The sequence below is a fragment of the Armigeres subalbatus genome, chromosome 2 (genome assembly GCF_024139115.2).
Source record: "Armigeres subalbatus isolate Guangzhou_Male chromosome 2, GZ_Asu_2, whole genome shotgun sequence".
NCBI lineage: Eukaryota > Metazoa > Arthropoda > Insecta > Diptera > Culicidae > Armigeres > Armigeres subalbatus.
The window spans coordinates 108170152-108195938 of NC_085140.1; the positions used below are offsets into that span (position 1 = coordinate 108170152).

General features: G+C 41.8%; 1 protein-coding gene across 4 annotated transcripts in view; it reads right to left on the minus strand.

Moving 5' to 3' along the window:
* Positions 1–10393: 10393 nt before the first annotated feature.
* The window catches only part of LOC134210632 (UDP-N-acetylglucosamine--peptide N-acetylglucosaminyltransferase 110 kDa subunit), a 113162-nt gene continuing 97768 nt past the window's right edge, over positions 10394–25787 (minus strand). For all 4 annotated transcript variants that reach the window (XM_062686778.1, XM_062686777.1, XM_062686780.1 and 1 more), the window contains 2 exons: positions 18145–20247; positions 10394–11808 (listed from right to left, as the gene is read on the minus strand). In XM_062686778.1, coding sequence (XP_062542762.1) covers positions 11538–11808; positions 18145–20247 — 2374 coding nt within the window. In that variant the 3' untranslated portion in view covers positions 10394–11537. The remainder of the gene's footprint in view (positions 11809–18144; positions 20248–25787) is intronic.

Sequence of the window (25787 nt, forward strand, 5' to 3'; positions counted from 1 at the left end):
TTTTCAGCTGCAGAAAAAGTGACCAAATAGCTTGCCAAATAGTGACTTTGAATTCCATTTGCAGTGACAAAAATTGACTTTTATATGAAGTTAATAAGGCCAATACAAGTAATTTAAAAAAAATATTTCTCACTCATACCTTTTGACCCAAAATTCCAATTTGAAGGGGCAATAAATTCTGCAAGAATTATGAATTGCCAAAACGTGATTCAACAAGTCCGATGAAAAAGAATTGTGTGATTATTTAGTGGAATATCTTAATCACTTGTAATGACGTCTTTAGTCTCTCAAGATGAGTCAAGTATGAGACACTGATCATTGTTTACATTGTTGATGGAATTAAATGGAATAGTTCATTTTATGACCAATGAAATCTGATAAGTTTGTTTTATTTTATTCTTTTTAATATTTATTTTTGTATTCTCCGCCCCTTTCACCACTGGAAAACACAATTTGAATTTGAGGCAAGTCATACAAAATTAAGGTGCAATAAATGTTAATATAGGTTCAAACTTATTCGGAAAATCTTTGCGCGTGTGTGAAAATAGCGCTTTTCTATGATAGAAATTTATTTAAATAATTTTTCGACATGGATTTAATTTATAAATCTATAAATCTGAAACTCAATCTGAAGAATCATTTCGAAACCTAATGAATTTGTTCAGAATTTTGAATCTAAACAAGAAGTTTATAAGAAGAACAAAATAATAAAAATCTTAAAAATTCACGATTTTTCTTGATAAAATATCCTAATTTTATGCTTTTTTAAGTTTGTTCAAAGTTAATTGCTCATGTTCCGAGTATTAAGCCATCCGGAGTGGAAATTAATTTATGTCTGTTTTGCTGGTATTGACCGTGAGTCCAATCCTCGCTGTCTCCCTCTTAACCGATTCAATACGGATGGGTCATATATGGTCGAAAATCAGTTTTAAGAGATAGAGCCTTACTTTCTTGTTCTTCAGCAAAAATGTTTAAAATGAACTGTTCCATCCAGGAAAAATATTGCCCAGGTCAGGTTATGGTCACTAGGATGATCTAGAGCATCCAAACTATTCTTGAGTTCTAATTTTGATGTTCTAAGGAATCAACACCATTTTTTACCACATTCTGATTAAATAATTGAAATTGAAATGCTTCATGATAATATCCCGCACCTGTCCTGCAGTATAACAGATCTTTTTCAATACCTAAGATGCTCCAAACAGTTCTTGAACTCAGATCTTAATATTCAAATCGGTCAACAAAAAGATCTACGATGTCCCCACTATTTTTATGAGTTGGGACAGCTCCACTGTTCTTCATTACACCATTACAGACACACCACAGAAATCGTTCGGCATGCACGGCACTCCAAACTATCCTTGAATACAGATCCTACTATTCAAATCGATCAACATGCAGATCTTTGATGTGCCCACTAGTTTTATGAGTTGGAATAGCTCCAGGATACCTCGTAACACCATAACAGACACTCCACAGAATTAGTTCGACACCTACGACACTCCAAACTATCCTTGAGTACAGATCCTAATATTCAAATCGATCAACATGCAGATCTTTGATGTCCCCACTAGTTTTATGAGTTGGAATAGCTCCGCGATACCTCGTAACACCATTACAGGCACACCAGAGTTCGTTCGACATCTATGGCACTCCAAACTCTCCTTGAGTACAGGTCTTAATATTCAAATCGATCATCATCCCAACTAACATTTAATGCCAATGTAAATGTTATTTCAACTCGTCTATACGGCTTCAAGCTGAATATGTGTGCTATACATATGATCAAGAACTTCTATTCAATGCTTTTACCAGCAAATCTGGCGAATCTATTCAACTGTTTTTGACGTGTCTGCACAACTACTTTACAGCATGTTACACATTTTTTTCTCAATCTTTACTAAACCATTTAGTAATATAATTCGCTTCAATGGCGCTTATTCAGATTTTTTGAATCTGTTAAATAAGTTTTATACAGCCACTGAATTCAATTTGATTAAATATTATTTGAGAGGAAAGTAAATTTCGGAGTTAATTCATTTTTTTGTGGAAACTCAAATATCAATTTTGTTGCTACCTAGATTCGAACTCCTGATCTCCTGATTCAATGGCCGCTGCTCTGTCATCGCCGTCACTTTGACATATGTAAATAACAAAGAAAATTATGGATGTGCTTCTTCGAATACCCTATAGGTTGTTTTACTAACGCTATTTTCAGATTCATGCTGTATAAACGTTAGAATGAGGTCTACATGCTGCTTTCAGCACATAAGCTTAAAAATTATGCTTTCAGCATTATTCCAACCATTATTCAAACATCTATCAGCATGCTCTGTTGGCTAACTTTTATGCATCATCAATCGCTAAAATTGTTTTTAGGCAACATTTTCTCGATCTGTATAGATGCTACTCTGCTGCTAATCGTTTAACAGTAGCCGTCAACAGAAATATCGCTTCTAAATGGCTTGTTTTCTTATGCTATCTGCTAGCATTAATGACAGCGCTTTGTCAGTTGCTATAAGAGCACGTGAATACCTTTGTAGCTGCATTACAGAAATCAATAGCTCATACACAGCTCCGGCAACAAAAATCAAATGTAAACATAGCGGTTTTGACGTTCCATACTGATAAGCTATTGAAAGAAGCAGTATAAGGTTTACTTAAACGTTGTGTAATCTTCAAAGATACAGAAGTTGCCTAAAAGCTTCGTTAGTTCATTTATAGCGCCATTACGCTATATTGTTAAGGTACACCGGGGCAAGTTGAAACCACTTGAAACGGTATTTTCAAAGTTGAAATTCGAAGTGCTGTAAAAAAATCACCCTTTGATATATTTTGAATCCGTTTGCGGTGTTTGGTAGTTCCGTCCAAATATTATACATAAAAAATAAGCAACCGTAACAATATTTTTTATAAATATTTTTTATATTTAATTTATTTTTTATGTGCATTGTTTCAACTTGCCCCGCGAACCGGGGCAAGTTGAAACACTGCGTTATATTCAGACGTAAGCTAATTTTGCCGTATTAATAACAAAATGTATGTACTCAGTGAGACTCAAGAAGCACGAGGTTGTAGAGGTGACTATAATACTGCCAGAATTCGCATAAGAGTCCCATGTCAGTTTTTGACGATTTTGATTTTCTTTCAGTAATTAGCTTAAAATTGTCTTCTGTTTAAGAAAAACTGATAAAATAGTAGGCTTTGTTCTAGAAATTTGAAAACAAATCCCATTTTTGTTGTCTCATCTTGATATTTACTCTCATAAAAATCAGATTCTAGATTTTGATAGGTATTCTTTTACACAAAAAATAAATTTAAGTGTGGTCCATTTAATTGTGGGACAAAGACAATACGGATAAAGAATATTATGTAAATTTTTTGGAAAGATACCATTTTTTTCGATTTATTAGATTTTTTTTTGTATTTCTACATGTAAAACAAGTTTGATAAATTCAACGGCAAATTACTCAAGTCGGCGAAAATGACATGGGACTCTTATGCGAATAAGGGCTGTGTACAACAAAGTCACAAGCGTATTTTCAAAGACCAAATTCTTTAGAACGCACTACGCTGAAAATTCATCAAATTGATTTCCTCCTACTGATGACAACTCGGATTACTATTCAGGATGCTTCATTATTTGGTTGACTTGTATATTGCACAGTTGATTAATTCGGCTGTGGCTTCTTCATAAATGCAAATTAATTAATCATATCTCTCATAAACTCTTCGATTAGAGAAATAGGCAGCTGGGGAAGTGAAAGGTGGAGTTAACGAAATGTTTACATACTCTATGTTTTATTTTTCTGAGTATCAGTGCTCAGTAGATTAAAAATCTCAAAACGGCAGTTAAACATGACCCCTTTTCATTCTAGTGGAGATTGTAGGAGGGTTGCATTCATGACGGAATGGGCAGAAATTTATTAAATTAAGGTTCAGAAGTTTGCATGTTTTTATAAATTTATGATTTTCGAATGTATGTATTTACGGACCATGTTGAATTCTGAAAAAAATTACTTTTAATTGCGAGGGTGACGTTTTGAATCGTTGTTTCAACTTGCCCCGCACCATGCATTTCTTTTTGCCCCGATGAGTTGAACATGCAGAGCAATATCAAACAACCAAAATACAAAAATTAAAATGGGTCTTTCATCGATTTTTCATAATCATTATGCTTATTCAACATTGAATGATTACCTACCGTGAAAATTTGATGAAAAAACTCTTCCAAACATCGTTTTGAGACATGTTTCATTGGTACGTCAAATAGTTGGTTTGGATTTTGCAAAGGGCGATAAATAAATAATGGCAGGGATTGCTTTTGGAAGCTGCAATCTTTCGGGAATGGCAGTCAGAAGGAGCGTTTAGGCGAGTAGTTTGTTGAAAAAAAATATCAGAGCATTCGGTCGTTTCCTATCTGAATTACAGCTTCCGTTTCAACTTACCCCGCATTTCAGCTTGCCCCGGTGTACCTTAGTGCTATAACAACAGCAAAAATGTTTTCATTGTGAATGCTACTCACCGTAATATGGGAAGTGGCTAACAAGCAACTCAATTACATACATGAGCTCTTAACCGATAAGCTTTGTTGTTAACTCAGACAGAGCTGTTTTATGACTATACGAAAGCTGCATAAACGATAAAAGATTAAATATATTCGGCACACTGACTAGCTGATAGATATTTGGGTAATAGTCGAGTTGAAGTTTAAGGGATTATTTGCGGAGGCTTTTCTTTTATTCAGCATTGGCTGCTTTTATTCAAATATTATACAGCCAAAGGCTAGAAGTTGAAGCTTTTAGCACCAAAATTGTTAGTTGGGATGAAGATCTTCGATGTCCCCACTAGTTTTATGAGTTGGAATAGCTCCAGGATACCTCGTAACATAATTACAGACACACCACAGAATTCGTTCGATATCTACGACACTCCAAACTCTCCTTGAGTACAGATCCTAATATTAAGATCGATCGATATGAAGATCTCCGATGTCCCCACTAGTTTTATGAGGTGGAATAGCTCCGCGATACCTCGTAACACCATTACAGGCACACCAGAGTTCGTTCGGCATCTATGGCACTCCAAACTATCCTTGAGTAGAGTAGAGTGGGGCAAGAGTACGCACTTAGTTTTCAATCGATTATGTGGCCCTTATGAAGCAAGCTTCTGCATATCAAATCAGTGTCGATGATTCATATACTCTTCCTTTATGGTACCCAGTGGAAAAAATATTGAAATTATTGAAAATCGTTTTAGTAGAGCTCTTATTGCAAGACAAGTGAAAAACGCACTCTTACCCCACCGGTGGGGTAAAAGTGCGCATCGGGTGGGGTAAGAATACGCATTTATCCAATCATGTGCTTTAAGTATATATTGACACAAATAAGAGTTAATAACATTTAATTGATGTTTAATGAGCATATATTAGGGAATGTTTAAAGATTACGTAACTCTTCAAGGGGGAGGGGGTCCTAAAAATGTGCACTTTCATACGAAAATTCATTGTTTTTTTATATATACAGAAAACTACAGAGGTAAAAATATATATCAGGTTACTCGTGGCGTATACAAAGGCATTTTCCTTAAAGAAAGTCCACCAATCACGTAACGTAAAATTTTGCTATTTCATCACCCCTCCCCCCTTATCTTACACATCTCGCAACCCCTCCCAGCTAAACGTTGCGTAATTTATGAATGTTTCTTTTTATTAAATGAAATTATCGTTTGGATGAATAATAGTGTTTTCGTACTATGTTTTGTTGTACAACAAGTCATAATACAATTTCATTATTTCGCTTCAGTGCTTTGTTCGCTAAGTCCTTTCTAACACCGAATTACTTCAACTTATCCTAATAATAATTTCAAATTCTGTCTCTTTTTTCTTAGTTGTGGATCTTTACGCTTTGGAAGAAGTCTTATTTCGGCCAGAGATACGGGTTTGACATCATAACTTGAAGATTCATATGCATACTCTTGCCCCACCGGTTCCTGCGTACTTTTGCCCCACAGTCCCAAAAATTATTCAAGTAATGGTTTTGACTTTTTGAAAAACCAACCGGATTGGTGTTCTGTACCATAAAGTACTCTATACAATAAGTTATCGAAATGGTATAATGTTCACCTGATTGAACGTATATATGGTAATGAAATACTAGTTGCGGAAATCCAATCATTTTTAGCAAAATGAACAAAAAGTTACCTAACTCCATATCTCCCTTGTTGTTTATATTCAAATCGTTTACAATTACACATATGATAATAGTTGGCCAGAATACCTGTCAAACTGATGCAGTGCTGCTAGTTTATCTTTTTTTATTACTTCAAAAAATCGAAAACGTACTCTTACCCCACGCGCACTCTTGTCCCATTACTCTACAGGTCTTAATATTCAAATCGATCAACATGAAGATCTTCGATGTCCCCACTAGTTTTATGAGTTGGAATAGCTCCACGGGATTTCGTGACACCATTATAGACACATCACAGAATTCGTTTGACTTCTACGACACTCCAAACTGTCTTTGAGCGCAGATCCTAATATTCAAAACGATCAACATGAAGATCTCCGATGTCTAAACTATTTTTACGAGATGAAATAGCTCCACGGAACTTCGGTATACAGTAGGATATACACCACAAAATTCGTTGAACATGTACGACACTCCAAACTCCAGACAAGCTCAGATCCCTATTTACAAATCGATCAACTAGAAGATCTTTGATGTCCCCACTTTTTTTATGAGTTGTTAAATATTTTTTCGATGAAGAAGATTATTATTGAGAAACTTATCTATTGATTCCTTTTGGTACACTGCTTTCAAAAAGTTTACTCCTAGTGTGCTGCATGTTTGCAGCAGTGCACCAGATTCGAAAGTTTTACTGAAACGCCTTCTGTTGACGATCTCGCAGAATCACATCAAATGGTTGCAGATGCAGAGGAACTGAGAGAGAGATTTTTTTAGCAACATGATTTAGCTATTACATTTCATTCATTTTAGGATAAGAATGGAAAAAAGCATTTGAAATGAAATTTTGTGATATTATTCATACGTAAATTACTTTACTCTTACATATGAATGTTAGTCTTAGTAACATCCACTTCCGTGCAATACTGAAACCAATTATATTGTCGATTGAATGTATTGCGAGCTTTATTCAGATCTTGGTACGCAATCCTCATTTATTGGTTAGACTGTCATCTCGTGATACCCCTTGGTGATTTCAATACGTATAGAAATGGTAAACACTTGGGTAAACATATCGTATAATATGTATAATAAGTATGAAACAAGTAAGTATGAGAGTACCAACGCGTTCAGGGTGCAACTTACTCTAATTCTGATCAATTATGGAGTAGCAATAATTCACATGTATAGCCCAGCCGGTCATCAAGAGACGCCGTGGTACCAAGCTTTATTCTATAACACTATAGATGATAAAAGGAACGAAAAAATTGTGGATGCGATGTTTGTGATCACAATAACACGTTTTTTTCGTACTTACGTATTGTGTACGTAATGATGTCCATTTGAGCAATTCCAACTAACAAGATTTTTATATAATGGTGTAATGATGTTCCATGACGGTTCTCCAACTAACAAACAAGCTTCAAAATCCATGAATCACTATGTTGGTCTTTTAGACCTCCAATATCTGAACTCATGTATGGCGCCGTAAATATTCCGGGAATGTTATGATTTGTATATACTGGTATATTGATGTCCCATGGGGTTTCTACAACTGACACACACGCTCAGGATCCTATGATTCACTCTGTTGGCCTCGTAGACCTCCAATATCTGAACTCAAAAATCGTTTGGAGTACCGTAGATATTCTTGGAATGTTTCAATTTTCATAGTTGCCTTTGAATCACTCTGTTGGTCTTGTAGACCCCCAAGATCTGAATTCAAGAATGATTTGGAGTACCGTAGATACTCTGGGAATATTGTATTTTGTATATACTGGTGTAATGATGTTCCATGAGGCTTCTCCAGCTAACACACAAGCTCGGAAATCAATGAATCACTCTGTAGGTCTTGAAGACCTCCAGTATCTGAACTCAAGAATGACTTGGATTACCCCAGGAACTCTGGGAATGCTGTTATTTGCATATTCTGGTGTAATGATGTCCCAAGGGGTTGCTCCAACTAACGTACAAGCTAAGGACCCTATGAATCACTCTGTTGGTGTTGTAGAACTTCAAGATCTGAACTCAAGAAAGGTTTGGAGTACCGTAGATATTCTGGGAATGTGGATGTTTTTGTATATTGACATAATCTCGTCCCATGGGTTTTTTACAACTAACACACAAGCTCAGGAACCTATCAATCACTCTGTTGGTCTTGTAGGCCTCCAAGATCTGAACTCAAGACTTGTTTGGAGTACCGTAGATATTCTGGGAGTCTTGTATTTTGTATATACTACTGTAATAATGTTCCATGGGGCTCCTTCAACTATTACACAAGCTCGGGAACCTATGAATTGCTCTGTTGATCTTGTACACCTCCAAGATCTGAACTCAAGATTAATTTGGAGTACCGTTTATGTTTTGGTAACACTGCGATTTGATAAAAAAATAGTTTAATTATGTCTCAAGTAGCAAATCCAACTTCAAATAAGGATTGAGGCCCCGTAAAACGCTTTGTTGTTTATGTAGATCATCAAGATCTGAACTCAAGGAAGGTTTGGAAGCCCTAGAAGATCTCAAAAAAAAATATGTTACCCCATATTTCTACTTTTTCATGGTCTGCATACGCTTTTGAAGCAAAATGCCCAAAATTTATTTTGAAATACGAAGAAAAAAAAATCCGGATTAAATCTGTTAACGGAGATAACGCTATTGTAAGTAAATGTGGTATATTTTTATCGTCTTTTGTTTTTTTGCTAGTTTTGATCTCATTTGTCTTTTTTTTTTCTTGTTCCAGAGGGCGAGTAATGCCGCTTGAAGTTAGGCTCTTATGTACACTGGTGTTCAAAAATATTCGTCATGTTTTCATGGTAATGTTTATGAATTCATACGATTTTTTTGCCATCAGTATATAAGCCAGGACACTAGACAAAAAACTGTGTCCCATCCTAAGACGTTGTAGACCCAAGGAGTGAACATTAGCCATCTTAGCTAAGTCATTCTTAACTATTCAGCAACATTCACCAATAATAATGTAAACGGAGCGGTTGGTACGAGATGTCCCAGTTCTATGGCTTAATTGTGAAATCAAGTTATGAATTGATTCTCACAGGTATTTTCAACAACGCTACACAGTAGGCCTGGCCGCTTTTATGTTTGAACTACATTTATGATGAACATACTTCAAACATAAATATTGACAAGAAAAGTGGTAGATGTAGTCGAGTCTATTACTTTCCAGGATTCTTTCACGAACTGGCTGTGTATATGTAGTCTAGACTAGATTGTCACACTTCTGGAATCCCTCTTAGCGATACGCCTCGCCAATCCTATGCCTTTGCTCGCAAACCTAACCGCAGATCCCATTTCATATAACGGCTTAGTTAAATTAGCCTAAAACCTTGGAAAACAAATTTCAGCCGGATTTTGGTTCCTATGTGCTTTAAATGAAGCATGATTTTTTTTATTTTCCCTCTCAAAATTTTTATCGCTCAACTGAGTGGACAGAGTTGATAATAACAAAAGATATTTTAGTTACTAGATAAAGATTGTCGCTGTCGTCGCTGTCCGGAACATCTTTTACTGGCGAGGATAGGGGAGCTAAATGTCAAAGAAGGAAAATCCATACGATTTGACAGGTATGTACCACACATGTTTCGGACAGCAGAACAAAGGGAACAGAAGCGACAATCTTTATCTAGTAACTAAAATATCTTTTATAATAACCTGTGTAATCACGTGCGACACCAACTCAGCCCTGGCGGCCCGAGATGCGATGTTCATTGCGTTTAATCCAGATGATAACTCCAAATGAGAGCAAAAGTGGTAAGGTGTCGTTCCCCAAAACGTAATAATAATCACGATTTTTGCTACAACATTTGGCGAAACACTGTCAAAAATATTGGGAACAAAGATTACCGTCCAAACACAATCGCTCGTCCCGGCAATCCAGAATTGCAATATGATCAATTTATCAGATCCACAGACGGTCTAATAAATATCGTGTGTGCATTAATTCGATCATACGATAATAATTATTAAGCGAAATCTGCGAAAAAAGCGACTGTTCCCAAGTAACCAAAATTTCCTTTAACGGTACGTTTTTCGCTTAATCAGCTTGACTGAGATGAATAAGCGAAAAACGTACTTTTAAAGGAACTTTTGGTTTTGATTTGTAACAGCCCTGCAGTTCTAACCACGTGATCGCTGGCGGCACTTTTATTGTGATACAACTAGGAGGATTATACACCAAACTTTTCTCATCAAGTAACATGAATTTATTTCTCACTAATCACTTACTTATACAGTTGTGTCCTTGTTGTTCTACACAGAAAATAATTGTTATTTGCGGGTATGAAACACTTTTCTTTGCTGGTGTTTTTGGGAGGGGTTTACAATTCTATTTACAAAGTAGTTTCCACCGATGCCTTCCTTCGTCTTCTGTTATATTCCACCGTTGTGTGGGTGAACTTGTGTAATGCTTCTGAATCGGTGTTCGGCTCATTCATATTTCATTCGTCACTATCATCATTCATGTCAAATTATTATTATTATTTATGTAGCGGTTTTATTTGACAAACTTGTGTTCTGTTTTAATCACGCACTTGGGTTTTTGCAACGTTTAGCTTGCTAACCCGCTGAGTAAAGGAGGATCAATAAGGTCCCACTCTTGCAAAGTTTTCTAGAGCAAATTTCAAGATATGCTAATGACTCAAATTATACTTCTTTCTAGATTTAGGCTCTTTCCATGCCGCAGCTCCGATTTTGCGCTCTCTAGAATCTAAAGATGGTGCTATGTACAGTACGAGGAACGCAAGCATTGCAACATTTTTCAATATTCGACTAAGGGCAATGCATTTTTATTAATATGTTTTATTACAGTTTCTTGTCATTAACAATCTTTTTATTGTGTTATCGAAAACGATTTGTGTTTCTAATTATTGTTACAAGTTGTTTATTAATTCATAGAAATATATTGATAGTTTATCGTTTAAGCTAAATCCTGTGTTGGAAAATTTCCTCAGGTAATTTAAAATAGCGGAAAACAACTTTTAATAATTCTGTGCCCATTTCACTGTATTAGTTATCCACAGCTGAAACTAACAATAATCAAACAAACTCTATCTTCTATAGCCAAAGATACAGTAAGTTTCATACAATTCCTTAACTTTATTATCAACTACGATTTAAATAAGATGTAAGCTTTCTATAGATACAAACAAGTGTCAAGTTTTCACAAATTACAGGGACTTTTATCCCTTCCATAGTTCCACTCAATCTGACAGCAATCGCTGCATCTAATAAAAAATTTCATTCAACTGAAAAAATGTGAACATTAAAAAGTGGACCTAAGTATAAACAGCAGTTTGCTCCTATAAAATAGCATCAGCCCTCCCCACTACCTCCTTACTTGGAGCTCTCTTTGGCCGATATGTGGTCGGGTTTCTCACCCCGCGCGAACCGCTCCCACATCCTGTAGAACACAGCCTCCATGCCTTGCGCGTACTGTTTGCAGTCGAACAGTGGGCTGTCGCTGCGGGCCACCCACACCTTGGCCCGGATCGCCTTCAGGTATTCCTTATCGGTGCCCAGCTTGACGGCAATGTCCTGATATTCCTGGCGACTCCGGGCAATCAACTCCGGACAGCCGAGTGTTGCCAGCTGCGATGCTGCAACCCTGAAATTATATTGAAATAGACAGTGCTAAAATGTTATCATGGAAATTAATGCTTTTATGCTTGGAAAATAGAGCAATAGGTATTATAATGAATTCTCTTTTGATTGGTTTTGAAAGGGACATTGAGTACGCATTGGGGGTGAGAATGGGTCATGGTCGCTCTTACGGATAGTCTGGATAACAAATTTGTTCAAAAAGGTCTTGTCTTGCCCTCAGATACATTCAATACAGCATTGACACGATTTTGTCACTCCCCGATTTTGTCTACCCCCGGTTTTATCACGTTTTAAACCCGATTTTGTCAGGTCTCGATTTTACCACAAAAACGGGTATCTCGATGGTCCCTTCAATATTGAGATGTGGAGAGGCGTCTGTATTCAAAATCGCTGTAGAGGAAGTATTAATACAAAAGGCAGGGATCGACACGAATGGTACGATTTTGACGGAGTCCGTTCAGCATATCCTCGTATCCGCCAACGACATTGTTGAGATTATCTTTCAAAATGCTCATTACACCGATACCTAGTCCTTTACGAACATAAGACCTGGACAATGCTTGTGGAGGATCAACGGGCACTTGGAGTCTTCGAAAGAAAAGTGCTGCGTACCATCTATAGTGGGGTGCACATGAAAGACAATACATTGCGGGCAGCGTAGTTCGCCTCCGCACGGTGCTCGCTGGAAACGATAGCGTATCAACGGCAGTTGAAGGGCTAGGCGGCTAAATGAACTACAAACGAGGGAGCGCGGTAGCGCATAGAGGCTGACGCCAGTAAGGTCTCAATTATGGTTCTGGCAGGCACGTCATGGCTATGTGTATGGTATATTGTGTTATTGTGAAGCAAGGGCTGGCAGTCTGACATTCTACTCTCTTAGTAGGGCCGGGTGACACCGACTCGAAACGGCGAGTGGGCTAATGGCTAGGCTGTCTTCCGTCCCATAAAACCGTGGCGGACCTTGTAGCACGCTGCCCAATCCTGCCATCCAGTTTTGCCTACTGGGTGGGAGTAGGCTCAGATGCCCTTTCCTGACTTGCGCTGATCTGGCTCTGAACACGCAAGTGTCAACCCTCGCATGGCCTCCCTGCTTGCCGCAAGGCAGGTATAGATAACCATGGGATCACTAAAGGTGACTACTCCAGTAGGATTCGGCGGCAGCCGCAAGGGGGGCCCATACAGCAATGAGTATCGAAAGAAATCAATCATTGGAGTTGGAGGTGATTAACCCATTTGCAAAAGGGGTCTAGCGAGGTCCCCTATTAAAGAGGGGAGTGGAATGACGGTTGCTGCTATTGGCAGTACCGAAGAGTCTCCAGTGGTGGTGGGGAGTAGCCCTGCCTGCACGCCTGACGAGTCACTACCAGGGATACGGGTGGTGGCCGAGCAACTCGATGAGGCAGAACACCAACAAGGAGCTTAAGCAGAGCCTGTTGGTGCTTCGGCAAGCTGTTCGTGTCGCAAGACAAGAACAGGACGCTTATATCAGGCGTGTAGCGGCAGCAGAGAAGGTAGCCAAAGGTACGCAGACCAAGACCCTCTCCTCCCCTAGCGGTGTTACTGCGGCGAAAGAGGCGACCGCCCTTACGGCCAGTGAGGGTAAGAAAACGCCAAGTTCGAAGCGACCCAAACGCGCTACCATTAAGGCGAAGCTTCGCCTGGATGGTGCACCGGAGCCTGAAGGGCGTGTGCCCAAGAAGGCGAAAGGCACTAGACAGGCACAAGTTGCTGAGCCACAAGCTGGCCCCAGCCTAGGATAGGATGCGTCAATCAGTCATTAAAAATCGTACCGATTTTCTGTCACAATCGTACCGGTTGCTGATTGGTTGGAAATGACAATCGATTACTTCGATTGGCGGTGGCGCGTTTTTCGTAGGGCAGCATGTTGTTAGTTTGGCCGTGTTGCTGGTTTGTAAAGTTGATAATAAGCAATATACGTGAATGTTTAAAATCGAGTTTTTTGGCACAAAATTAATTTATATTGAACTGCAAACGCCATATAAATTATTCTCAAGAATTGTATAGATTTAAAACTGTTGATTCAAGGCATTATCATTCACTTTTCTGTCATTTTTGATGTAAAACTCTTTTATTTATTAGCAAAAACTTCTCTCTGTTAGTCTTTCGGCTCTCTTACATAAATAATGGATAGAACGGAAAGAAAAACATTAAGTTTTCATACATGATATTTGAAAGATTTTGTACCAAATTTATTTGGCCGCACTGGCGACCACCTCGTCAGAGCATCCGACTAAAAAACAACAAGGCAGTCTCAATTAAATTGTCACATCCTATCCTAGGCCCCAGCCAGCCATCGGTATCCGCCGAAGGGAACGCAAATCCTTGGCAGCTGGTCAGTAGGGTGCGGAAGTCAAACACCCCTCGACCTACGAAGAAGGTGAGAGACAGAGGCGAGGCCTTGTTGGTGAAAACCGACAAGGACAAATATGTCCTGAAATCGCTGCGAGCGGCCGATAGCCTATCCGCCCTGGGCCAGGATGTGCGCAGCGTCAGACGTACCAAGAACGGTGAAATGATCTTGGTACTGAAGCGTGGCGCGCAATCCAGCGGGATGGCTTACAAAAAGCTTGCCCAGGAGGTCTTGGGCGCTCAGGTCAGGTCGTTGGGTGCGGAAGTGACCCTCCAGTGTAAGCAGCTGGACGAGGTCACGACCGCGGAAGACGTCGTCTCTGCCGTCAAAGAGCAGTGCGGCACAGAGGTTGAGCGGTCCTCTGTACGTCAAAGAGGGGGATTCTTTGGTACGCAGATAGCCTATCTCAGACTACCGGTGGCTGACGCCAAAAAGGTCACTGAGAAAAGGAAGCTGAAGATCGGCTGGTCAGTATGCCCAGTAAGCCCTTCAGTGGACAGGTGCTACCGGTGCCTTGAGTCCGGGCACAAGTCTTATGACTGCAAGGGCCCAGACCGAAGCAAGATGTGTCGTCGCTGCGGCGAGGAGGGACACAAGGCGCAGGAATGCGACAAGGCACCTAGGTGCCTTATATGCGCCAGTAAGAAGCAGCCCCGGAACCATGCTATCGGCGGGCCTGCGTGTCCCTTCGGAGAAGCCAATCGGAAAAAGCCGTGCAAGTAACACAGCTGAATCTGAATCATTGTGCACCTGCCCGGCAACTGCTGTGGCAGGCGGTATCGGAGTCGAGGACCGATGTCGCCCTCCTGTCCGACCCGTACAACGTCCCTGCCGACAATGGCAACTGGGTGGCGGACGGGTCTAGGTCGGCGGCAATCTGCATCGTGATAGCCAAGATCAATTCGAGCTGCGAGACTGGCCCTTAACAAGGCCATTAAGAGCAGCAAGAGAGCGTGCTTCGACAACCTGTGCGAGGGTGCCAATGCGAATCCGTGGGGTGACGCCTATAGGATCGTGATGGCCAAGACCAAAGGGGGCTCTTCACCCCCCGAACGGTCACCGGACCGGTTGGCGAGGCTTATCGAAGTACTCTTCCCGTCCCGAGCCACAAGTCCCTGGCCTCCCTCTGCGCTGCAAGGCGCTGGGAGTGTGGCCGAAATGGTGGCTCCGGTGACCATCGCGCTCTCGTTACACCGACTTAGCCTGCCGGTGGTACTGTACCGGATCTTGGAAAGCTACTTCCAGAACCGTGTGCTGCTATACGAGACCGATGCCGGTCAGAAAAGTGTTCCCATTACCGCAGGAGTCCCGCAAGGGTCAATCCTGGGCCCGGTACTATGGAACCTGATGTACGACGGGGTTCTGAAGCTAAAGTTTCCTCCTGGTGTGAAGATCGTCGGCTTTGCTAGAGGTCTACGGGGAGTCAATCCCCGAAGTAGAACTAACCGCAGAACACGCGATCAGCACTGTGGCGGACAGGATGAGTGCGAGAGGCCTTGAGCTCGCTCAACATAAGACGGAGGTGGTTATCGTCAGCAACCGTAAGTCGGCACAACATGCAGTTGTTCACGTGGGAGACGTCGCGATCACTTCAAAGCGGAGTCTGAAGATTCTTGGGGTCATCATAGACGACAAGCTTACCTTCGGTAGCCATGTCGAATATGCGTGCAAGAAGGCTTCGACTGCTGTGGCGACATTATCGAGGATGATGTCCAACAGCTAAAAGGTGTGCGCCAGTAGACGTAGGCTACTGGCAGGCGTTGCCGTATCTATCCTTAGATACGGCGGCCCGTCCTGGGCAAAAGCACTGGGGGTAACCAGTTACCTGCAGAAACTGGAGAGCACCTACGGCTTGATGTGTCTGCCTACCGCACGGAATCGCACGACGCATCCTGAGTGATAGTGAGTATGATGCCAGTCGAGCTGGTCATCCGGGAAGACGAGGAGTGCTTTGAGCTACGTGGCACTAGAGGAGCCCGCGAGCGTACCAGGGTGACTTCGGTTGCCAGATGGCAGCGCGAGTGGGATAACTCCTCGAAAGGTAGGTGGACCCACCGGCTGATTCCTAACATATCAAGCTGGGTGGGGAGACCACATGGGGAGGTTAGGGCACACAAGTTAGACCCACACGGCATGATAGAGATGAGCACACAAGTCAGACTCATAGGAGCGTTAGCGAGAGTGCAAGCATGGAGTGCATGAGCGTGAATCAAGTGTTTGGGTGAGCATACAAGTCAGACTCACACGGTATGAGAGAGGTGGGCACACAAGTCAGACCCACACGGCATGACAGAGGTGCAACAGAGTATGTAGGGTGTGTTTGAGGGTGCGATAGAGGGAGCACCCAAGTAAGACTCGCATGGGACGGGTGCCTGTGTGAGCGAGAATAAGCGAGTACGTTAAGTACTGCCATACCCCAGAAGTAGTACTGGGAGGTAGTTCCTGGGGGAAACGATGGCGGAGCCCAAGGGAGTTTAGTCGGTATTACCGAGTCCGACACTCCAGTACACTTCCGTGTGGTAGTTTGGCAACTACAATGCACGTGTGCTGGGTTAGTGTGTAAATGCATTCTCCCTTGTAAAAAAAAAACATTTGTAGAAAAATATTCACGAATAGCATCAGATGTTTGGAGAGTCATCCATCGTTCATACCACCAAAATGATTCTCGATGGCGATCCGACTCTGACTCCGACTCCACCGTAGACTGCGTGTTTGAAGACGTGCAGATTTTTTTTCTTCCTAAGCAATGGAGGGGGAATCTGCCCAACAGACTTCCAAGGTTGGACGTCCAGGAAGTGCAGGTTAGGGACCACCTCCAACAGCAAACGAGGGAGGCAGGACTACACCGACCCGCTAAACCGTTTCCATTGCCGCCAAGCCCATCGTCCCTTCGGTACAACCAGAAAGTAATGCTTCAAAGGGGGGACAACGCACCCTTGAGGTTAGCTGCAGCATCGAACATCGTGACTCGCTGTTTTTAGAAGAACACCATGGTATCGTGCCAGCGCATTGCCGGCTTTCCAGGTGACCTTACCACGCCCTATGTCCTTGGAAGGTGGGAAGGGTCGACTTCGCGCCTGCTTCCCTCTGCACGACTGGTATCAAGAATGATGATGCCGCGTGCATTCCAAATTGACCTCTCTGCGATAGGGCCTATTCGCCAACACACAGCGGGACTTACCGACGCGGTGCCTACGCCTGACCCAGCCTTGACGAGGACCCCTTTCCAACCTCGGGCTTGGAACCCGCCCGGTTGACCGACGCCTGAACTAGCCATTCTTGAGTCCACGCGCCACCTTCTGTGTAGCTCCGAGACGATTTGGACGAGAGCCGATAAAACGGCGTTCCAGCCAACTTCATCTTTACACATCCTCCAAACTAGGTTGTCCGGGGTAGTGTCCAGACCACATGTGGTCACGCATTGCGCGAAAACGTGGGCACACGAACAACACGTGTTCCGCCGTTTCTTATAAAACTGCGCACACCAAACACTCGGGCGAGGCCGAGCAATTCTACAGACATATAGGGCCTTATTACGGATTCAACATTTACTTCCACCTAACGATCACTGTTCGCGCCCAAAGCATATACATAACATATCCAAATCAGTACCCGGAGTGCCAAAAAGCCTTCGAGTAATTCAAGTAAATTTCCTCGTCGGATTTGCTTCGACCCGAAGCTAGATGATCGCACACTAGGATCCAAAGCGGTACATCATCGGTACAAATTTTCCGACGGCATCATCAAAGTCGTCCGGCATGCCTACAGGGCACTCGCGAAACGGAGCGAGTTTACAGTCATCCCAAGTTCCAGAAGATGCCCTTTAAACGGCACTTTTGTTTGCAAATGGATCATAAGCCTCTGCTGCGGATCTTTGGATTTAGGACAAGAATTCTGATAGTCTTAATATTTCACATTTGAACCTGCCCCTATTACCCTATGTTTTCATTCCCCAAAACCTAAACTTACCTTGAAGCCAACGTTTCCGCCGGAAGTGTGACCACGGGCGTTCCGGTCCACAGGACGTCCATCGAAGTGGTGTGCCCATTGCACAGCGGTGTATCCAGGCAGACATCAGCCAGCTGACCCCGCCGGACGTGCTCCTCCTTGGCGGCAACGTTGGAGAAAATAATCCTTCCGGGCGACAAGCCCAGCTGCTGCGCTGCCGCTTGGATGTTGGTTTCACCGACCGCTGGGAAGCGGAGCAACCATAGGACCGAGTTGGGCACGTGCTTCAGTATATGCACCCACGAGGCCAATGTGTGCGGGTCGATTTTGTACAGCTGGTTAAAGTTGCAGTAGACAACGGCATCGTCCGGCAGACCGTACTGCTGCCGGGTTGTCACGACGATGTTCTGGGGGACCTCTTCGCCGGTTGCTGCCTTGTTGTTGGTTTGAGTAGTGGCCAGTCCGTTCTGCACCACGACCCCATTCAGCGAGGTCTGAATCTGCCCGGAAGCGATCATCGTCTCTACCGGTGTGGTGGTTGGAAGTTCTACGACTTTGTGCTGAATCTCAACGGGCTTGTGTGCGAGCACTACTTCGCGTACTGTTTTTACATCGGTGTTTTCCACCAGAGGCGACAGATCGGTCGCATTGATGACTGCGACATTGTCCACCAGTTGGTTGCTTTGCTGCTTGTTGCTCATGATAAGTCGTTCCTTCAGATGAGGGAACATTTGCCGGTGGTCACCGATAAAGTAAGTGTGTGGCATGTAAGCCAATTTTTCGCTATACTGATCGGCCAGTTCCATAGGCGACGTCACGGTATCGGTTATGATGTAGTCCATGAAGCTGGCTCCGCTTGTTCCCGGATAGCCCAGCCACATCACCTGGATAGGTGCGGGTCGCAGAGCGAAAATTTCGTTGCGCGCTCCTTTGGTATAACCGTTCATGTTGACAAGAATGTGTATTCCGTCAGCATGGATCCTGTCAGCGGCTTTGCCGTTGCAGGGAATCTGGGACAGTTCAATAAAATGTTCGGCTTCGCGGGAAATTTTGCTTCGGAACGTGGTACCATCATCGGGACTAAGAGCGTAACAGAAAACTTCCACCCGTGACCGGTCATGCATGCCGGGAATCGATTGCATCAGATGGGACGTTGGATGGTTTCCAAAGTCACTGCTCACATAACCGATTCGTAGCCGTCCGCTCATTTCGCGGAGGAATTTGTATGGCGGCTTGTGCAGGATGTGAATTTTTTCCAAGCATAGGTTCGCATGGCGAGCAGCGATGGCTTTGCGGAAATCATGCGACAGAGGATACAGCATCGAGTGATGTGGGTGAACCGATGGTAGTCGGTTCTTGTCCAGTTGATCAGCGACGATTGCGACCAGTTTCTTCATGCGTGCCTCATAATCTGTCCAGTCGCATACAATCTGGAGACAGTGCGCCAGATTGCAGTACGCATCGGGGAAATCTGGCTTCAGTTTCAGCGCCGTTCGGTACGACTGGATGGCGTCCGGGATGTTTCCGGAATCTTTGTGGATGCTGGCCAAATTACTGTGCGCATCGGCAAATGCTGGATTGATTTGAATTGCTCGGGTGTAGCATTGGAGCGCTCCAGCTACATCCTGCATCTCCTTCAGCGTGTTTCCCATATTGGAATACGCATCTGCGAAGGTCGGCTGAATGCGAATCGCTTCCTTGTAGTGTAGGAGGGCTTCATTCAGTTTGCCCTGCTGCTGCAATACCGACGCCAGGTTAGAATGAGCCGCAGCGAATTCGGGGAAGACCTCCAGTGCCTTCAGATAGAGTCGGGTCGCTTCCTCGATGTAGCCCTGTTCGCGTTTGATGTTGGCCAGATTGTTGAGCGAATCGGCATGATTCGGACAGAGCCGCAGTGCGGTATTGTAGCAATCTTCCGCCTCTTGAACTTGACCTTTTTCTTTGAGTGCATTAGCCAAGTTGCAGTATGCGTCTGGGAAGTTCGGCTGCAGCTCGATCGCTCGCCGGTATGTGTCGATGGCCAAGTCGATAAGGCCCTGCTCATAGTAAACGCAGGCCAGGTTTCCGTGCACGACCGCATTGTAAGGGGAAAGGTTTAGGGCCCGTAGATAAGCTGCAACCGCTCTGTAATGGAAACAAGCAGACATAAGATTATTAGATCATCAGATTGTAGTAGAATTAGTAAAAGGATTGTAATTGGTTCGTTGTTTTTGAAAGTTACTGCCAAGCTACACAATTTCATTTCAATATTGATTTTTCACGCAAACTGATTTTTCGAAAACTTAGTTTTTGATTTCATGATTAAAGCTATTCCTTGTTAACCGATCACACAATTCATATGGTTTTTGGAAACAGCCATCGGATATACTGGTGGGGTGGGTGAACATGTTTTATGAATAATCGAGACCGACCTGCACCAGACAAATTTTTCGCAAAGCTATAAAACTGTACTTAACTCGAATTTGAGAAAAACAATATTTACTTCCCTTTACTTCTAGCCAACAGCTTAAAGCACATCCATAGCAGCTATTAAGATAACACGCTACTTTGTTGTACAAGATATGTGAAAAAATATAACTTTTTGTATTGTGTGTTATATAACTTTTTTTATTACCAACTATATTACTTTTTTTATTGCCCGTGAAACCGCAAACATCACTACCGGATAGGCCATCATTATTCACCCTAATTGAATGGTGAAGGGTATCGTATAGACATAGAGCTACCCAAACCGACAAGCTTCATCTTTTCTTATGTATGTTTTCTTGAGATCACAAAGCATCATCGTAGAGAAACTATAGCATCAATAGCTCCTTTCGAGTAGAAACCTTCCAAGTCCCCTATCATCCTCTTAGCAAAGAGTTTTGAATAATTCTATGCACTCTGTCAATACATTCTATTTTTGGAGCATCATATTCTCTCGATATATCCAATCATATTCCGCCCCTTTCCACTTGTGTTTCTAACCTGGCACTAACTAACGTTGTTTGTTCGTTTATTCGTTCGCGGATCGAGTACCCGTCTGACGAGCTTTTTATTGCTCTTCAGTTTTCCAGCTTTTTTTTCGTCCGGCGACCACACAATTTCCACCCCAACCAGAACGGGGCGGCTGCAGCAAAGCAAAGAGCACAACAGCCGCACTTTTCAGTATGAAGCGATTCTTTTTTTCCTATGAAGCAATTTTTGATTGCTCGCCAAAAATCGAATTACTCGGTACCTACTATTCAGGCACTTTACCGTTGAATCTCCCATCCCCTGTTCAGAGTTTGAAAGTTTAGGATGGGAGAAAAAACATCACCGTCGTCACCCCACCCCCTCGCTTTATGGTCGTTTCAGTTGCTTTGGTGTGTCTGACGTTTTCTATCTTTGCTTTTACCTGGCAACTGTAAGTGTCTTTTCATTTCCGGAAACAATTTCCGGCGGTACTTGCTGCTGCTCCCGTGTCGCAAACTTCTCCTAAACACGTGTACGACCGGACCGTTGCCACTATAGGATTTCAGGCGGTCATTAATCAAAAATGTCATGTCTACCAAACCATTTTTAAATATTTTCTATAAATATATATTAATCTATAAATACACTGATTAAGAGAAAACTAATATTTTAAGTATCTACGTGCTTTAGTTCCAGAGAGGATCGAAGTAAGCTTCGCGCGCGGACGGTGGTGTTTTTATCTTAAGACAGATTTTTGTTTTATCTCAAGCCGGCTGAATTTTTGCCTTTCTCGTATACTAAGTATACGTAAAGGCTATATGATCGCTCCAAAAACAAACTTTTTATAGAAGGCCCGGAGACCCATAGTGTTATATACCGATCGACTCAGCTCGACGAATTGAGGTGATGTCTGTGTGTGTGTGTGTGTGTGTGTGTGTGTGTGTGTGTGTGTGTGTGTATGTGTGCGTCTGTGCGCACCACCCAAAAAATGTCACTCATTTTCAGGTACTTATCATAACCGATTTACTCGCAACAAGTTGCATTCGACGCAGGACATTCTGCCATTGTTTCCTATTGAAAATTGGTCAGACCGGACTATGGGCTCGGAAGTTACGGCCAAAATACCATTTTTTTTACAGAGAAAAATGTAACTCATTTTTCAGGTACTTATCCTTAACCGATTTGCTCGCAACAAGTTGCATTCGACGCAGAATACTCTCCCATTGTTTCCTATTGAAAATTTGCCAGATCGGACTATGGGCTCAAGAGTAATGGCTATTTTTATAATGCACGAGAAAGGCACCATCACCGCTAGGTGGATTAATCAGGGTTTTTTCACATTCGGCCGGTGCCATGTTTGCTTTAAAATATGAATGATCTTTGCATGTCCGACGGTTTTGTGTAAGTTCTACGGTGTCAGTAATTCTAAATGTGCAGAAGTGGCTAAGTGTTTTTTCTGATTGAGATGCAATAAATAAATTCACATTTCACAAGCTGACATTTTTTTCAATTTTTAATTGAATTGACTTCAAAAAACAGTAAAAAATGTTTTAGGGACTCTTGTTCTACAGTAGCCGTTTGATAACTGCAAAATGTTTACTTCTCAGTTAACGAATGCCGTTCGATAACTGCAACGCATACTAGACGTCAAACGGTTGTCAATCGACGTCAGATGCAATAAAAGTGCATGTAAATGTGCAGCGCAATGCAGCTGTCATTGAGTTTGACATCAGTTTGAAGGTTAGCGGTCCGATAACTGCAAAACTGTTGCAACTATCGAATTGCAGTTAAATGACTTGCAGTTATCGAACGTCTACTGTTCTTCTCAATAGAGTTAAATTTAGGGTAGTGGTAAATCTTTGAATGTGAATGAAGGAAGTGATTATTCATCGGTTTTGCAATGAAGTTTTGAACCGAGGAAACGTGTGAACAATCGAGATGGATCAACCAGATACGGTGGTCACAATTAATATAACCACTACTTACATGTCGGTAACGGAATAAAAATGAACAATTTGGTGAGCCTATTTACCATTATACTGCGGAGCCTTGTGAATTCCATAGAAATTTAATTTTATGAGAAATACTTTTTTATAAATTATATACACCCGGTGAAATGACAAGAGTGATTGCATAAAAACGGGTTTCAGCTACATAAAATTCTTAGATAACAATTAAAATCCAAATATGAAAAATCATTAAAAGATTTTCACGGTACTTTGTCTAGACTATCCAAGCTAGCTTCTTATCACCGAGGACATTTATAGTGACCTAAAGAGTGACGAACAAGGGTTTCTGCGTTATTATCTGAGATTCTAATTTAACCGCGAAATCGTTCTTAATATGATGCGTATTAGGAGCCAAAAGTCGATATGATTAATTTTCTGAAGTGGTTTTCAAAACCAATCACTAAGCTCATACAGCTGTCATAATGTCTGTCTGGCTACACTATACTACAGATTAGACTTTTCGGATATTTTAAAAAGCTTTATTTTCAATTCGATTTCAATTATCGGATGATTGGGTATAACCCGGATTTTTTTTTTTAATTTTGTGAAATTCATCCACGCTGTAGATTCCATGGACGAGCGGAGACACGGTTGAGTCATCTCGATTTACTGTGTTTATCCGTTTTTTTTACAGTGTACCACGCGAATATGTCCGTGTCTTAAATGGCACTCGTCCCGTCATGCTCGTTTGGCTACACTCACTGACAGTTCGTTTGGCTACACTCGCCTTCACCTTGTCTGTGGAGTATATAGTGTTTATGCTTGATAGTGACTATGCGGATACATGTGCCCACCTCGACAGTGGAACCGTCTCCAATGTGCAGTACTTGAATCGATCAAATTCAAGTTAGATGTAAGGCATTACGAACAACATTTTTTGTTGAGGTCGAGATACGTGATCGGAGAATAGAATTTGGTGGAGTAGTGTTATAACTCTTCTAACGATAGGAGAAAAATACAGCGTTTGTCGGAGTTAGTTTTGATTTATGCTGCCTTCAAGAGATATATTTCCTGAAAAAAATTCTCAAGGAGCAATCGTCGGGCTTTGAAAAACATTTCCCAAACAGGAATCAATTAGGTCAATTTAAAAAGCGGGTGGCCAGAAATTACAACAAAGATTTGACTACTGTCTTTTTAATGCTACATATTTTTAAGATACAGAAAAACATCACTTATCATAGTATCTAACGAAACGCTTTGAAATGCTGAAATGCTCAATTAATAACTAATTAAAATACTTTTTACAGCGCCTGAACACAAAGATTCTTGTTTTTTTTATGCAAACCGGTAGTGAATTCCAATTCCACAATCCCATACATTAAATAATACCCAAGAAAAAATCAGATCAGTTGTTCCCTATACTGCCGCTGGTCACGGGTCGGACACATCTGTATATGGGCCTTCATATACAGATGTGCTCGATTTACGGTTGGCGGCGGTATATAGAAATGCTAGTTTTCTTTATTAAGATTCTTTCAACAGTTTTCACTTTTAAATCTATATCTCAAATTGTTTTGTGAATAACAGAGTAGAACATGAAATGACAAATATACGATAGGATAATAGTTCTGAACATACTGGCGTCTTACTACTTTCCATGCTGCCAAAAAATCGAGTGTACGTTTTCTTACCGCGATTTATATGTTGAGAATATTGCTGGCCAGTTTTTCTTTTTAGAGATTATATTTAAACAAATTGAGCAATCAATGTAATAGTATGAACTTCTGGCGCGCAGAACGATCCCACGATCACCTAAATGTTTTGTTCTACGTGTAAATGAGTAAATTAATTAACAAATACAGAACGATCAAGCGATCTTCGAAATATTTTGTTCTGTTTTGTGTAAGTGAATAAATTAATTAGCAAATGAAACATTAGTGCGCGTACGATTCTATCGTGTTTCTATTAGTACGCAGAGTGATCGCGCGATCATCGAAATATTTTGTTCTGCTAAGTGCGTCGATAAATCGATTAATTAGTGCGCGTTCAATTGTGTTTTTGTTTAAACTCCATCAAACTACACGTTACACACGGCAAACCGTTTACCAAAACGAACCCTGCTACACTTCCCACCCTATATATCCAACATCCCAGTGATTTCTCGTCGAAGTGCAGATGACTCGTCGGCTTTCATCAAAGCGAGTATCACGTCATCATTTTCCTACCTATTCCTCAAATTGACCTGCATTCGGACACGGCCGGCGCTGGTATTGCTTAATTTTGGGTCACCAGTTTTTACACATTGAAGAAGATGTTAGTCCCAAACATCATCTGTTGGTTCTCTGTGTAATTTCAGCTGACCTGGCAATAACGGAGTAGCAACCGTGGGCGGTCAATCATGCTCATGCTCATGCTCTACGTGCTTTAGTTCCAGAGATACAAGGTGTCAAAGTCAAAAATGGATGAAAAATTAAGCAAATTTTCTGAAAATATAGATAAATATTTTTTTCAATTACTTGTACTTTTTTCCATTATGTTAATGCATCGCTGCAAAGGTTTTTTATATGAGGTATCAAATGTTGTGCAAAAAAAAAATCCTTCAATATCCCTTCGTTGTTTTATGACACACGCCAAACCTCGACTACAATATCCTGAAGGAATTTAGGTGCGTGGCCCGTGCCCCCACAAATATTATGTACCAAAACCAACCTTTTTTGTACATTTTGGGGCCCCCACAAGCTGTCGGCCTCCTTCCGTCTAAATCCGGTCCTGCGTCCGTGC